The 16,449-nt window shown below is 35.4% G+C and overlaps 1 protein-coding gene and 1 long non-coding RNA gene across 5 annotated transcripts in view; both read left to right on the top strand.

Annotated features, from left to right (window-relative positions):
* The window catches only part of LOC127867863 (extended synaptotagmin-2-like), a 71,460-nt gene extending 58,001 nt beyond the window's left edge, over positions 1–13,459 (top strand). For all 4 annotated transcript variants that reach the window (XM_052409358.1, XM_052409357.1, XM_052409361.1 and 1 more), the window contains 6 exons: positions 696–920; positions 3,617–3,723; positions 4,199–4,300; positions 6,911–7,039; positions 10,141–10,296; positions 12,114–13,459. In XM_052409358.1, coding sequence (XP_052265318.1) covers positions 696–920; positions 3,617–3,723; positions 4,199–4,300; positions 6,911–7,039; positions 10,141–10,296; positions 12,114–12,165 — 771 coding nt within the window. In that variant the 3' untranslated portion in view covers positions 12,166–13,459. The remainder of the gene's footprint in view (positions 1–695; positions 921–3,616; positions 3,724–4,198; positions 4,301–6,910; positions 7,040–10,140; positions 10,297–12,113) is intronic.
* On the top strand, positions 946–1,956 carry LOC127867870 (uncharacterized). Its single transcript, XR_008043774.1, has 2 exons — positions 946–1,573; positions 1,719–1,956. It is a non-coding gene; the product is annotated as an uncharacterized LOC127867870 (long non-coding RNA).
* Positions 13,460–16,449: the final 2,990 nt, after the last annotated feature.

Raw genomic sequence — 16,449 nt, 5'->3', positions numbered from 1 at the left:
TTCCCACATTAGGATGTGCAGTCTGCAATACATGTGCATAGTGTCTTCCCACATTAGGATGTGCAGTCTGCACAGGCATTTCAGGGTTGACACTATGTGTACATGCATTTAGAACAGTTTTCCAACAATGAGGCTAGTATTATTAGTTACACAGCTGGTTACTGACCCTACACGGGTTATTTACTAACAGGTACCATCTCATGTGGGGGTCATAAGGTATCCCTGTCATTCTTTTTCAAGCATTTATATTAAGAACAGGACTTCAGCTATAAATACTATGTCTATTTTTAAATGATAAATTTTGTGAATTGATATGAATAACTACTCATAAATTGGGAAAAACATATTTATATGCACTAAATACTAGACAACCAGCGACCCCTGACATAGTGTATGTTGACTGTATGCCTTATTATGTCTGGAATTCAGTTGAAAACTGCTAAAAATATAAATGACCTTCGTTTTGGGATTATGGTGTTCAATGTATGGGCATGAAGTGTTGTTCCCACAGGCTTATCAGGACGACATTTTCTGCCTATACTAGATTTTCACTAAGATAAATAAAAAGTAACATAAAAGGGAAAAAGTCATCCATGATCAATCTGGGACGACACTGTACGCACATGCGTTAAACCCCCAAGTTAATAAACATGACTTAACTACTAAAAAACATTCTCTTCCTTCCCCTTCCACAGGTGCTTACCACAGAGCAGAAAGTGAACTGGAAACAGGACACGGAGAACTTGATGTCCGCCAGTGCCCAGAGTACCAGCGTTGATGAGGGGGTAAAGCCTGCACCTGGCGCAGGGTCACCTCCCCCTGCCTCCCCGACCAATCCCATCTCTCCTACAGGGAAGGGGAAACCTGCTTCACCTGTTTCCCCCACTGCACCGTCAGCGCAGGCTGCATCTGCAAATGAGGCAAATGCACAAGAAGAGAGCTTTTTATATTCTTAACACATATTTGGCTATTTTTTTATATATATGAGCTTTGCTCTGGGAAATAGGTGTTTAATGCATGTGCCTAATTTGTTGTCACATATTAGCCTGTGAAGTGTTCACAGGCTAATCAAGGACAACACTTTGCACTGTTGCTTATTTTTTATGCCCCCCTTAGAAGAAGAGGGGGTATATTGCTTTGCTCATGTCGGTTGGTCGGTCCGTCCACCAGGTGGTTGTCAGACGATAACTCAAGAACCCTTGGGCCTAGGATCATGAAACTTCATAGGTACATTGATCATGACTCCCAGATGGCCCCTATTGATTTTGAGGTCAAAGGTCAAGGTCACGGTGATCCGAAATAGTAAAATGGTTTCCGGATGATAACTCAAGAACGCTTAGGCCTAGGATCATGAAACTTGATAGGTAGATTGATCATGACTCGCAGATGACCCCTATTGATTTTCAGGTCACTAGGTCAAAGGTCAAGGTCACAGTGACCCGAAATAGTAAAATGGTTTCCGGATGATAACTCAAGAACACTTAGGCCTAGGATCATGAAACTTGATAGGTAGATTGATCAGGACTCGCAGATGACCCCTATTGATTTTCAGGTCACTAGGTCAAAGGTCAAGGTCACGATGACCCGAAATAGTAAAATGGTTTCCGGATGATAACTCAAGAACGCTTAGGCCTAGGATCATGAAACTTGATAGGTAGAATGATCATGACTCGCAGATGACCCCTATTGATTTTCAGGTCACTAGGTCAAAGATCAAGGTCACGGTGACCCGAAATAGTAAAATGGTGTCCGGATGATAACTCAAGAATGCTTATGGCTAGGATCATGAAACTTCATAGGTACATTGATCATGACTGGCAGATGACCCCTATTGATTTTCAGGTCACTAGGTCAAAGGTCAAGGTCACAGTGACAAAAAAAATATTCACACAATGGCTCTCACTACAACGGAGAGCCCATATGGGGGGCATGCATGTTTTACAAACAGCCCTTGTTTGTTTAAAGGTTGTTTCTTCTTTGCAAATATTCAGTTTAGTTGGAAAGTGTGGTCCCAGATTAGCCTGTACTCCACGGGCTTATTTGAGACAACACTAACGTGCATGCATTGAGACCCATTTCCCCAGAACTCAGCCCTTATGATAAAGTGCAGAATTTACCATATTAGATTCTGTTCTTTGAATTAGAGACATCAAAATGTGCGGTGATGTATTGAGCATAGTTGTTACAAACAATTAAATTTTGTACTTTTATATTTAAAAAAGTGTTGACAAATATTCTTACATAATTGGTTTTTGAAATTAATTACATGCTGAATTTACGCTATATGAAAAAAAATTGTGTGCTTGTTAATTATATTTGATCTAAGAGTTTGAATGTACAATTTCAATTCATAAATGCAAAACATTTCCCCCTATAAAGTTGGCATGGTGAAAATATTTCCTGCTGATGTTTGTGGTCTCTTGTAACAACTCTTTATATGCATTGTTGTGGTCATTTTTTACAACTTTTGATATGATTGTTTGTTGTCTTTCATTACCACTCTATGTGCAGTGTAAGTGGTAATTTGTTACAATTCTTTAAAGAAGAACAAAACAGAACATATCATTTACATCACCCAAGTATACAAAATAAACAATAAGGGCAATGAAGCAAAGCAAGATTATTAAGTAAATTATAAACTTCCGTAATAGATGTATTAACAGTAGGGATTTGCAAAAACAACTTATGGAATACGGAGAGGGTGGGGGGGGGGGGGGGTACCATAGGTGGGTAGAAGTAGTACTATTAGATAATGATACAATAGTAATGGTAGCTACTATATTTTATAATGATGATGGGAATAATAGTAATATTAATCATGCTAATATATTCGGTAATGTGACATTGTTATTCCACACACATGACAAAAACAAAAATCTATGATAATTAGTGGTTTGTGGACAAAGATGTACGGTGTAGCAATTAGTTTTGCACTCGGCGTTAATGCAACCTATTTTTCAGAAAGATAGTTGTTTGCTTGGGGATATCGATAGTTTTTATTCTAATAATATGCAGTGTGTGTGTTCTCATTTGTTGCAACTCATTATATGCAGTGTTTGTGGTCATTATTGCAACTCTTTATTTGCAGTGTTTGTGGTCATTTGTTGCAACTCTTTATATGCCGTGTTTTGAAGTAGTTGTGTAGAATTATAATTGCCATCTCAAAGTCTGTGATGTGTTTTAGCCAAAATATTATTGAAATTATAGACATTGTATAAAATTCTAAACTGATTTGAAACATTAGATTTTACTTCAGCCTCAGGTTATTTAATACACATTGAACAGTTTTGTAATGATGTTGTTCTAAAATATTCTACTATTTTATTATAAATTATAAACAAAATTGTTATAATTTTCTAAACACTTTCATGTTCAGAAGCAAATTTAAAATATATTTTCATCAGTATCTTAAAGTTTGAAATGAAGCCTTTAAAGCTTGCTATTTAATTTAATTAGATTTTCTAAGGGACAACAAACAGGTCAAAATGTGATCAAGTGGTAATTGGGATAAACCAAAGCAATGAATCATCACTAACCAGTAAAGTGTTCAATGCTATCCTCAGTCTTGTTTACTGGTGCCTGACCCTGGTGTAACACTGACCATGTGACCTTGCAGATTGTTCCAGAGACGGTACAGTCAGTGCAGAGCCAGGCTCCCAAAGCTATTCCACCTGCCAAGACCCTGGAGCGGGAAGGGTCTGTGAGACAGAGGGTCACCAGTATGTAAGTGTCACCCAGGCCAGAAGCTACACTGTTGAGTTGTCACGCATTCTGGGAAAAGTGGTCTTAATGCATTAAGTTTCGTCCCAGATGAGCCTGTGCAGTATGCATAGGCTAATCAATGATGGAATTTTACATTTTTATGCTATTATTAGTTTAAAGGAGTTCTCTTCTTATCAAAACTCTAGTTGTGGCGTTTTAACTGCATAGACTAATCTGGAACAACACTTTATGTGCATGCAGTAAGAAACATTTTCACAGGCTCACCTCTGTAGTCATACTGTTGTGTTATTCCTAAAAACCTTGAGCATTTCTCTACATAAATGTACAGTTCAATCCAAGGAGGATCATAAATTATATAGCTTGAAGTTGTATTATTGCAACTATCACACTGTTGAAACATGGAGAAAGCTAGGTTATTGTTCAATTCATATTGCAATACATGTGCACTTTTAACTTGCTGTTTGCTGTATTTCAGAGGCAGTGATGTGCTGGGAGAGCACAGGATGGGTCGTATACAGCTCACCTTGCGTTACAGCATGCAGAGGGGCAAACTGGCCGTGGTCGTGCATAAGTGTGTGTAAGTGTCACTGAGAGTTGTAAATGATTTAATTGTACACAATTTCCAATGAATGTTCAGGCATATCTGACCTTTTTATCCCCGCCAGAAAAAAATGCGGAGGGGATATAGTAATAGTCTCCGTCCGTCCGTCCGTCTGGACGTCTGTGTGTCCGTCTTTCCGTCCGAAACTTTGTCCAGAGCTTAACTCCAAATCTATTTAATGGATTTCCTTTAAACTTAGAATATAAACAGATGGCAACTAGGAGAAGTGCAGTGACCAAGAACCATAACTCTATCTACCTTAGTTTTTGAATTATCTACTGAAGGGTTTTACTTGAAACTTGAAATATAAACAGATGGCAAGCAGGAGAAGTGCAGTGACTAAGAACCATAACTCTATCTACGTTAGTTTTTAGCTCACCTGTCACGAAGTGACATGGTGAGCTTATGTGACCGTGTGATGTCCGGCATCCGTATGTGCGTGCGTGTGTCCGTCAACAATTTGTTTGTGTAGACAGTAGAGGTCACAGTTTTCATCCAATTTTTATGAAATTTGGTCAGAATGTTTATCTTGATAAAATCTAGGTTGGGATTGTATTTGGGTCATCTGGGGTCAAAAACTAGGTCACTTGGTCAAATAATAGAAAAACCTTGTGTAAACAATAGAGGTCACAGTTTTCATCCAATCTTTATGAAATTTGGTCAGAATGTTTATCTTGATGAAATCTGGGTTGGGATTGTATTTGGGTCATCTGGGGTCAAAAACTAGGTCACTAGGTCAAATAATAGAAAAACCTTTAACAGCATAATTAATTGTTTTTCACATAGTGTATTATAATAATTTATATATCAGATTAAAGAGAACAACATTTTCTTTATTATGTTTTTTTTTTCATGAAAATCCATAAAGGATAAGTGTTATTAATCGTTGCTTAAGCAATGAACAATGCGAATTATCGGTATTGATTTTTTCCCTGACATGCTGTCCCAGATATTAACAGCTTTCAGCTGTAGACTGTGCTTCAATATATCGCCTTGTTATTGACCTGAAAAATTGATACGCAGTCAGCATTTACACTGGTCATCGAGACAAATTACTGATGTGAAAACAAATCGTACATCGTAGCGGCTTAAATAAACAATTACATCTGATTAAAGATTAAAGATTGCTGCCGATTTAAATCAATTTGAGTACTTTTTGCGTATATTTAATGCCGAGTGGGGAGCTGTGTTTAGACTTAAGTTGAGAAAAATGGCAACGAGATACTTGCCTGTTGGATATAAGGTGAAAGATCTTGAAGGTGCATAAAATAAGTGGCGCTGGGAATGGTTACACGTGAAAGACTACGCTGTAGTCTACGGGCAGGGAGTGAACTGGTTGAGAAAAGTGGAAGCTTGTGGAAAAGCGGTTTGAGAAGTTTGTAAGAAAACCCTGAATTATCAGTCTTGTTGAATTATCTCCCTTTATTTAATTTCAAAGTTAATTTTTGTCCGGAGCATAAATCTATATCTACTGAAGGTATTTACTTGAAACTAGAAATATAAACAGATGGCAACTAGGAGAGGTACAGTGAACATGAACCATAACTCTATGGGTTGTTGTTTTTAAATTACCTCCCTTTTTCATGTCCATATATTTTATTCTTTACAGCATAACTCCAACACTATATAACTAATTGATCCTTGAAATATAATTAGATGACACAGGTGCCATGTTTTACAAATATTATTCTACTCTCTAAAACAAATGTTCTCATACAAGCAAACACATTTCAGCGGGGATTTGGCACTACTGTGACAAGCTCTTGTTTCTCATTATTGTGCCCCTCTTTGAAGAAGAATGGGTATATTGTTTTGCTGGATGTTGGTCGGTCTGTATGTCTGTCGGTAGACCAGATCCTTTCCAATCAATAATTCATCAACAAATTGACCGATTGGCTTGATACTTCACATGTGCATTGGCCTTGGACAGTAGATGACCCCTATTGAAATTGGGGTCACTTGTTTGAAGCCCTGTTTGGGGGGAATATTTCTCCAACTGGAGAACTCTTGTTTAAATACAATAAATACAATATTTAGACAAGACTGTTTTTTGAAAAATGCGTGATGACATGATGTTGTTTGCTTAATACCAGTAAAACAAATAGTCAAAAGTCACACCAACCTGCTCAACTGCAACCATGGCATTCATTATTATTATTACCATTGTCATCATCACCATCATCATCATCATTACCATCGTCATCATCATAACCATCATCTTCATCATTACCATCGCTATCATCATAACCATCATCATCATCATAACTATAGCCATCATACTCACCATCGTCATCACCATCGTTATCTACATCATTATCATAATACCATGAACAAAAATAAACAATTAACTCTTCCTATCCAGCTTTATAAGTTAAACATAAGTAAATGTATTATCAAACACACTTTTATTCTCAAATTAAAAGTAATTGTTTGCAAGAAAAACATCAATTTCCCAATTTTAGTCAAACCACATGTTTTTTTCCCAAATCTTAAGAGCCTGGCACCATTCTCAAAATTGTAAATGAAAAAACACTGTTTTCATGGAAAATCTGTAGTGAATACTTCCCCTACCTCTGTCCCCAACAGTGGTCTGCCAGCGCTGGGCAAGGACAACTTCTCCGACCCGTACGTGAGGCTCTTCCTGCTTCCGGACCGTGGGACCAAGAAGAAAACCAAGGTCATTAACAACAACCTCAACCCAACATTTGATGAGACGTGAGTTCATACTTTAATGTGAAGTTTTATGTCACACATGTTTTATTGGTTTAATGACGGCTTGATGTGTTATTGGTTCATGTATTGTTGATTCAGTGTTATAACATGTATGAACTGATTCAATATTTTCAATATCTATGTAAGATGTGTTTGTTGTGATTAATGTGAATTTTTTTATGTGAACTAATCTGATATCAGATAGAAATGACGCCTTGTTCTGGGGCAGTTTTTTTTATGGAATTTTTCATTAAAAATAAGCCTTTAAGCAAACATCCAGTGTATGGGTAAAATGTGAGTGTGGGGACTGCTCAGGCTAATCTGTGATGACACTGAGCAAGGCTCAATGGTTGGTAACATCCCTTCTTAATAAGGACTGGTCTTTCAACATTCTCTAATTGCTGCAATATGCCTTAATTTTCCACACGGCATATCATACATGTAAAGCAAGAAGCTTTGAAATTAGACCTTTTCTCAACAGGAGGGGGCTCGATTGTTATCCCCACGTGGGGAATTATGTGGTTATCTCCTCCATCTGTCCGTCCGTCCTAGCCACTATCTCTTCCTACACGATTAGCACTAGAACCTTGAAACTTACACACATGGTAGCTATGAGCATATGTGCGACAGTGCACTATTTGGACTTTTGATCGGACGCCCGGGTCAAAAGTTATGGGGGTTGGGGTGGGTCCGGGTCAGAGAATTTCACTCATTTTACTAACAAACATGCGGCGTGGGGATACTCGTCGGCACCTGCAGCACCATTTCTAGTTTGTAGTGTGTTAATTGATTAAATAAGGGTCCCTGGATTGCCAATCTTATGAGGTTTATTGTCCGGTTGCTAGTACTTAATAATAAGTGATGTGTTTACATGGCATTATTGAATAATGCATTATTGTTGCCTTGGAAAAATTGAGAAACGCACAGGTTGTGTCAATATAGAGAATGAGAGGTTTCTGCCTGATATTTTTGTAATTTATCAGGAGAGGCTTAGAATAATATAATGGCAAGGCTTGCCTTTTCCAATATTTTACCCGTACCAAGCCTGATATATTACAAAAGGATCCAGCAATAACCTGTTTTGATGCTTATCATACCTCTATGTCCTCGATTAAAATGAACTTATGACAAAAACGAAACAATGTTGCATTTTTAGTGTGAATGAATTATTTTTTGTGACTTTTGACCTGTTGATAATGACATCCTGAGTTCTTGCGCCTTAATATTTATAAAACATTTTGTTTTTGCTGTTTTTGTTGCTGTTTGTGTCTAAAATCGTCTACTGAATGTAAGGTAAATGACATTCTTTAAATGTTTTAGGAGTTCTTATGTTCTGAAATACACTGAAGAGCACTTACGTTATTTTAAAAATTCAAAATATTTCAGCGTTGAAATTATCGGTATGGTAACTGTTCCTTTCTTAATAATTAATTGTTTTAAATTGGGAGTTTTGTTTTGTTTTTCAAATACTATTATAATACTTATCAGAAAATGTTAATACTGAAAAATGTTAATTAATTTAATAAAACAGCATTGTGCTTCTCCTGAAAATTAAAAAAAATGTCAGTTACACTACTTTTTACATTGAAAAAACGACATGTGTTTGCTATGTCAATTTGGAAAAACATTTAAAAACATTATTTTTATCAAAATGGTTGTCACAATATTTTGACAGTTGATGTATGTGAGACAAATATTAATGTAGCAGTATGATAAAAACTAATATTTGATGAATAACATGATTAATGTTATAGTTATTTTTATGCTTACATGCAAGAGAGGCATGTATAACAGTTGAAATGCTCATCTGTGAGCAATTGTTCATCTAAGCCATATCTTTGCCATATACAGGAAAGTTGGGTGCTTCTTTTCTTTTTATGTCCCCCACTATAGTAGTGGGGGACATTTTGTTTTTGCCCTGTCTGTTGGTCTGTTGGTTGGTCTGTTGGTTGGTCTGTTGGTTGGTTTGCGCCAATTTTAACATTTGCAATAACTTTTGCAATATTGAAGATACCAACTTGATATTTGGCATGCATATGTATCTCATGGAGCTGCACATTTTGAGTGGTGAAAGGTTAAGGTCAAGGTCATCCTTCAAGGTCAAAGGTCAAATATATGGGTAAAAATCGCTCATTTAATGTACACTTTTGCAATATTTCAATATTAAGATAGCAACTTGATATTTGGCATGCTCATGGAGCTGCACATTTTGAGTGGTGAAAGGTCAAGGTCAAGATCATCCTTCAAGGTCAAAGGTCAAATATATGGGTCAAAATCGCTCATTTAATGTACACTTTTGCAATATTTCAATATTCAAGATAGCAACTTGATATTTGGTATGCATGTGTATCTCATGGAGCTGCACATTTTGAGTGGTGAAAGGTCAAGGTCAAGGTCAGATATATGTGGCCAAAATCGCTCATTTGATGAGTACTTTTGCAATATTGAATATAGCAACTTGTTATTTGGCATGCATGTGTATCTCATGGAGCTGCACATTTTGAGTGGTGAAAGGTCAAGGTCATCCTTCAAGGTCAAATATATGGGTCAAAATTGCTCATGTAATGTCACTTCTGCAATATTGAAGCTAGCAATTTTATATTTGACATGCATGTGTATCTCATGGAGCTGCACATTTTGAGTGGTGAAGGGTCAAGGTCAAGATCATCCTCCAAGGTCAAACGTCATATACGGGGACATAGTGTTTCACAAACACATCTTGTTTTGCCTTTTTCTTCCTTTTTTAACCCAAGCCATATTTTCCTTACTTCTCAAAACAGCTCTTAAATCCATACCTGTTCTATGTCGTGCTGAAAAATAACAAAAGTGAGCCACGCTCTGTGAAGAGGTTTAATGCTTGTGCTTAAGTGTCGTCCCAGAGTAGCATGTGCAGTCCTTACAAGCTTATCATGGACACACTTTCCGCTTTATGATATTTTCTGTTTAAAAGAAAGTCTCTTCTTAGCAAAAATCCAGCTGAGGCGGAAAGTGTCATCCCTGATAAGCCTGTGTGGACTGCACAGGCTTATCTGGGACAACACTTTACGCACTTGCATTCAACCCTCTTTTCACAGAGCACTACTCAAGTGTATTATATGCTGCAGGTTTGAGTACAGCGTGACTCCCCAAGAGTTGGTGGGTCGCCAGCTGGAGGTGGAGGTGAAGAATGACACAGGGATGTTCTCTTCATCCCAGAAGGACATGGGCATGGTGCTCATTGATCTGGCTGAAATGGACGTCTCCAAAGCCACCACTGAATGGTAGGGCATGGCTTACAGCCTTCTTGGAAAACTGGGCTAAATGCATGTCTGTAAAGTGTCGTCTCAGATTAGCTGTACTAGGTCTCTTATAGCGTTTAGGCGAAAGTGTTGTCCCTGATAAGGCTGTACAGACTGCACTTTACACACATATAATATGTTCCAGCTTTCCTGGAACAAAGTTAATAACCAGTCCAGTTTGCATTCGTCTATATATTCCATATATAACTAGTCTATGCCCCCACAATTTGAAATTGATAACCACATATTGTCTTGCATTGTATTGTAAGCGCTCTGAAATAGTATTACAGCTGTTCAGTTAATACTTTCCATCTTACATGCAATGACATGCAAGTACACCATCTATGGGAGAAACTATGGTGTAGCAGTCTTTCATGCTTACATTGTGACATTACTAGGCAGTTATGAGTGTTAGCCTACAGTTTTTACTTGCCAGAACTTTTCAAAAATATTTTTTCTTGATATCTAGAAATACATACACATTTGATGTTTAGAGTCCAGGCCCGTATTCACCAAACAATTCTTAGACTTAAGTCTAAAAATAAAGAAAATTCTTTAAATTAGAATATTCAAGAATTTATTTAATTTTGAGTCAAACTCTGCAGTAAACATCTCTATCTATATTATTCTTCATATAGAACATTTTGTTAATGACATAATCACCAGTGGAGGCCTGTATATATTCAAACACTGGACACATTTTTCTTGGTTCCAAGTCTATTCTTTATTCTTAAGTTTAAGAATCGGTTGGTGAATACAGGCCCAGGGCTCCAAAATTGTGTACTTAAATAATACAAAGGCTTCACTTGTTGATTACAAAGCTTTCATTATATGCTTATTTATTGGATTACAAACCTTTTTCTCAGCTATAACAAGGCTTTGTCTTAACAATAACCAAGCTTTTTCTCAAGAATGGCAAACCTTTATTTCAACAATTTCAAAGCTGCACTCAACAATTACAAAGCTGCTCTAAACGAGTACAAAGATTTCACTTAACAATTACAACACATTCACTTAACAATTACAAAGCTGCTCTAAACAAATACAAAGATTTCACTTAACAATTACAACACATTCACTGAACAATTATAAATCATTCACTCAACAATTACAACACATTCACTCAACAATTACAACACATTTACTTAACAATTACAACACATTTCCTCAACAATTACAACACATTTCCTCAACAATTACAACACATTCACTCGACAATTATAAAGCATTAACTCAACAATTACAACACATTCACTCAACAATTACAACACATTTCCTCAACAATTACAACACATTCACTCAACAATTACAACATATTTCCTCAACAACAAATATTTCACTCAACTATTACAACACATTCACTCAACAATTATAAAGCATGCACTCAACAATTACAACACATTCACTCAACATTTATAAAGCATGCACTCAACAATAACAAAGCGTTCACTCCAGAAATAGAAAATTTCACTCAACAGTTGCACAGCTAAATTGAACAATTACAAATCTTTAACTTGACTATTACAAAGCTTTTACTCCAGGATTACAAGCTTTCACTCAACAATTACAAAGCTGAATTGAACCATTTTAATTATTTTACTCGACAATTTCAAAGCTTTCGCTTAAAATTATAAACCTTTCACTCAACAGTTACAAAGATTTCTTTCAACAATAACAAAGGTTTCACTCAACAACAAAAAAGCATTCATTATAGGATTACCAAGCTCCAGGATAACAAAACTGTCAATCTAGGATAACAAAGCTTTCCTCAAGGATTACAGAGGTTTTCTATTTTTCAGGTACGATTTATGCCCAGAATCAGAAATCAAGAGGAAGGAAACTGACATCTAGATATGTTTGCTGCATACGTCTAGCTAGACATTAGTGCTGCTAAAAATGTAAAGAATACGGGGAAAATAATTTACGAAAGAGATTATACTTATTGTGCAAGAATGTTCAAATCTAATGCACAAACTGTTGATATATTTTAATTTAGTTGTTTTTATATATTTTAAAGCAATAACTTTCTAAATTTGTATCAAGTGGCTTGAGGGTATTAGTAATTCATATTCTCACTATTCTCTTTATGATAAGATGACTTTGAATTTCTCTAAGGGATAATGCTAGAGCTACTTTGAATTTCTCTTAGTGATAATATGACTTTGAATTTCTCTTAGTGATAAGATGACTTTGAATTTCTCTTAGTGATAATGTGACTTTGAATTTCTCTTAGTGATAATGTGACTTTGAATTTTTCTTAGTGATAATGTTACTTCGAATTTCTCTTGATAATGTGACTTTGAATTTCTCTTAGTGATAAAATGACTTTAAATTTCTCTTAGTGATAATGTGACTTTAAATTTCTCTTAGTGATGACTTTGAATTTCTCTTAGTGATAATGTGACTTTAAATTTCTCTTAGTGATAAGATGACTTTGAATTTCTCTTAGTGTGAATGTGACTTTGAATTTCTCTAATATTTTTGTATTCATCTTTATCTGCATTCAATATGAGGTTTGCTCTTGGGAAAACAGGGCTTACTGCATGTATGTTAAGTGTCATCCCAGTTACAATCCACCTATACAGGATTAAGTGTCATTCCAGTGACAACCCACCTATACAGGATTAAGTGTCATCCCATTGACAACCCATCTATACAGGATTTTGGTTAAAAAGTGATTTAATTGTCACGAATATTGCATTACAACGGAGTGTCGTCCTTTATTAGCCTGTGCAATTATTGCAGGCCAATTCAGGACAACTCATTACACACTTGCATTCAGCCCAATTTTCCCAGCAAGTGGCTCATGTTTTTAGGACATAGGTTTTAATCATTAAATATTGTTAGACTCTTCTACCAACGCAATAGTTTCATAATTAGCTTATGATTTTCACTAAGTAATGGCATAAATGATGAAAACTCTGCAATGACTCATTGTGGCATTACAAATTATGAATTGTGTTACTGTATATTAGCAACTGATAGCTTTCAATCACTTTTGTGCCTGAACTTGGTGTTTTATGTGAGGACAGTTTTCAGAGGGTTATGTGAACAAAGTATCATCCCAGATTAGCCTATGGTGTGCACACAGGCTCATATGGCCCTGCACTTTTCCCCTGTTCTGTATTTTTGTTTAGAAGAGTGTTACTTTGAATGAAAAATTTCATATAAGTGGAAAGTGTCTTACCTTATTAACATGGGCAGGATTCTTTATTGAGCTCAGTTTTCTCAGTGCACAATTCACTTGTTTTCTATTAAGTTTTTAACCATTTTACCTTGCTGTTAAGCCAGTTTGTTTAGATTATTAGATTTATTTGCAGCTAATGAACAAGATGATTTGTACTTAAGTGTATTAAGTTTATTGGTATTTAAATTTGATTTGTGCTACATCAGGCTGTAATTTATCTACTGAAAACTTTGCCTTTGTTTTAATTATTCACATGTTTGTATCAGAATATGTATGAATGAGTGGCATTTTATAATATGTGTTGTTATTTAAGAGTTGTTAATATTTAGAGTGTACAAGCTGTCATTGTGACATTCAGTGCTTCAGCTAGGATAAGAAAAGGCCCTGGTAGGGTTTCTAAGCGGGCAGGGTGGGACCTTGTGGGGGCAGGGTGCTGTCCCAATCTGTTAAAGCCTTGCCGCTGCTCTGAATCATGTATATTTGGAACAAGAATACTCATTTTAAGCTGCTTTGTTACTGACTACGTTTTTTGTAGAGGATCTGGGCGTTATGCTTGTATCATATAGCTATATTTTAAAAATGGTTGAATTCAGCCAAGAAATACTTGTTTTTTACTGAAATATATTTTAGATGTTAATAATGTTATAAGTACTGATAAATAGTACGGTACATGTTTGAAGGACTGTGATACAAATATTCCATGGGTAGACATGACAACGAAAGTTATATCATAAATATTTGTAGAAGAATTGTATGTTAATATTACAGAGTATATTTTATATAAGCTTAATATCTTTACTTATATTTGTATAGAAATGTTCTCTTGCCAATCAATGTCAAAATGAACTGAAAAATATTGAAACAGAAAGCCTGAAGAAAGCTTACGTTATTGTTATTAATATTAAGTAGGGCTGGTGCTTTGAAAAGTTGCAATACTTTTTAAACATCCATAGCCTGTTATTTGGTCCAGTTTTAGATGGTTGAAGGTAATTTTAGTTAAGGGTTGAATCTCATTAATGTTTGCTTGATTGATAGCATGATGTATGTATATTTTACCATTTTATTTTGTTGTAGAATTTTATAACGGACCTATAGATCTACTTAATACTGATAGATCTGATAATATGTTAGCTTTTCAGACATCAAGGACTTTGTTATATATACTGTAAGTAAATTGAAGTTGACAATGCTTGGACGAGTTTATAAATAAAATCACCAAAGTAGATTTAATGTGAAATATGAATTCTTGTAACAATCCACAATTTTGAACTTTTAATGAATTAAATACAGAGTGTTACATGAATTGAAGCATTTTATGTGGCTTTAAATAGAAGTTAAATAAAAAAGGTAAGTAGTTTGAATTAATGACCAGACAGTAGCTAGAATGTAAAAATACAAACACTTTTTATGTGCACTCGTTTAAGTTTCAGACTAATTTAAATAAATTTAATATAACCAAAATAATTTACTAGAATATTCATCGTAACACTAAAATGAATCTTGTGTTTAAGTCTGTATGTATTTACTTAAAATAACCTTTTGTAACATATTTGAATTGTTTCAATAAAAAACGTCTTCATTTGTATACAATGTCTTTTATCTTTTGCAATATACGTATGCATGTAGTCTTTTTTAGTCCATGGTATAGTCTGAAAATACGGGATGTTGCACTGAGTATATTTACATGTAGCCTATTTCATATTATGCCTATTAAATCTGTTGTGTATCTTATAAATGTCTCCTTGTTTGTCTACACCTTAACCTTGAGATTGAGGGGGCACGGGTTCGATCCCTACTGTTGCTGTGTTCTTAAGGCACCAAGTACTGGTCCTAGTCCCAGGAAAGAGACTTGAGAGCATTTCAAATAAGCTTTAAGCTTTCTATGCAATCAAGCTAAAATAAATGGGTTTTATACTAACCTTGGGAAAGAAATGTGGTGTGTGCTCCAGGGAAAACTATACAAATGGCTCTACCCACGTGCATTTAGCATCATTTTCATAAGAGTGAGACTCATAGCCAGAGTTTCATCAAGATTGCTGATTGCAAATTATAATTATTGACATCCAATCTCCCGTTTGATGCAGCACAACTACATGCTGGTTGTAGCGCAATACCCCAATCTTGTAACCTGATTTTTCATTTTTATAAAAAAAAATGGTTTATAAGCAGGAGGTTTTACTTACAAATTTGAAAACATTAAAGACATTGAAATTCTTGTTTGTAGCTTTGAACCCTTGTATGAATAATGAACAGTGAATGACCAAGTACCTGTATGTTCTTTACAATCAAGGGTTAAATTTGACTGATGGGTTATGGAAGACGCCTTTCGGGGTAAACATTCTGAGAGTTAAGAGGCATTTTCAATTCCAAGAAAATCTCTGAAAGTATCCAAGATATTCGACAGATAAAGAGATGTGTGTAATTAATATGCCCAGGCAATTAGAACATGAATAAAATTATAAATGATGCCTATTTGGAACTTTATATTGTAATAATTGAGCAAGAGGGCTAAAGGTTGCTCACCTGAAAACAAAAAGAAGTGAACTGTTCTGATGTTTCAATACTCATTCTTATTATAAATCAGCAGATATATGAGAATTTATGTTCTGAGCAAGTATCACAATGATTGTGCAAGATACATGACTTCAAGTATATCTGCCTGGTGCTCATACTAGGTTTACTGAATAAGAAGACAGTAATGGCCCTTGTTCTCCAACCTAAAAACACTTTAATACTAAAACAATCTCCCTTACCTGAATTCATAATTTGGTGCTTGGGAAATCTCCCTTACCTGAATTCATATTACGATACTAGAGAAATCTTCCTTACTTGAATTCACAATATGATACTATAGCAATCTCCCTGACCTGAATTTACTATACAATACTATAAAAAATCCTTTACCCCGAGTTAACATTACAATGCTAGAGAAATACCCCTTACCTGAA

The sequence above is a fragment of the Dreissena polymorpha genome, chromosome 2 (assembly GCF_020536995.1).
Source record: "Dreissena polymorpha isolate Duluth1 chromosome 2, UMN_Dpol_1.0, whole genome shotgun sequence".
Lineage (NCBI taxonomy): Eukaryota > Metazoa > Mollusca > Bivalvia > Myida > Dreissenidae > Dreissena > Dreissena polymorpha.
This window is presented reverse-complemented; position numbering and strand designations above follow the sequence as displayed.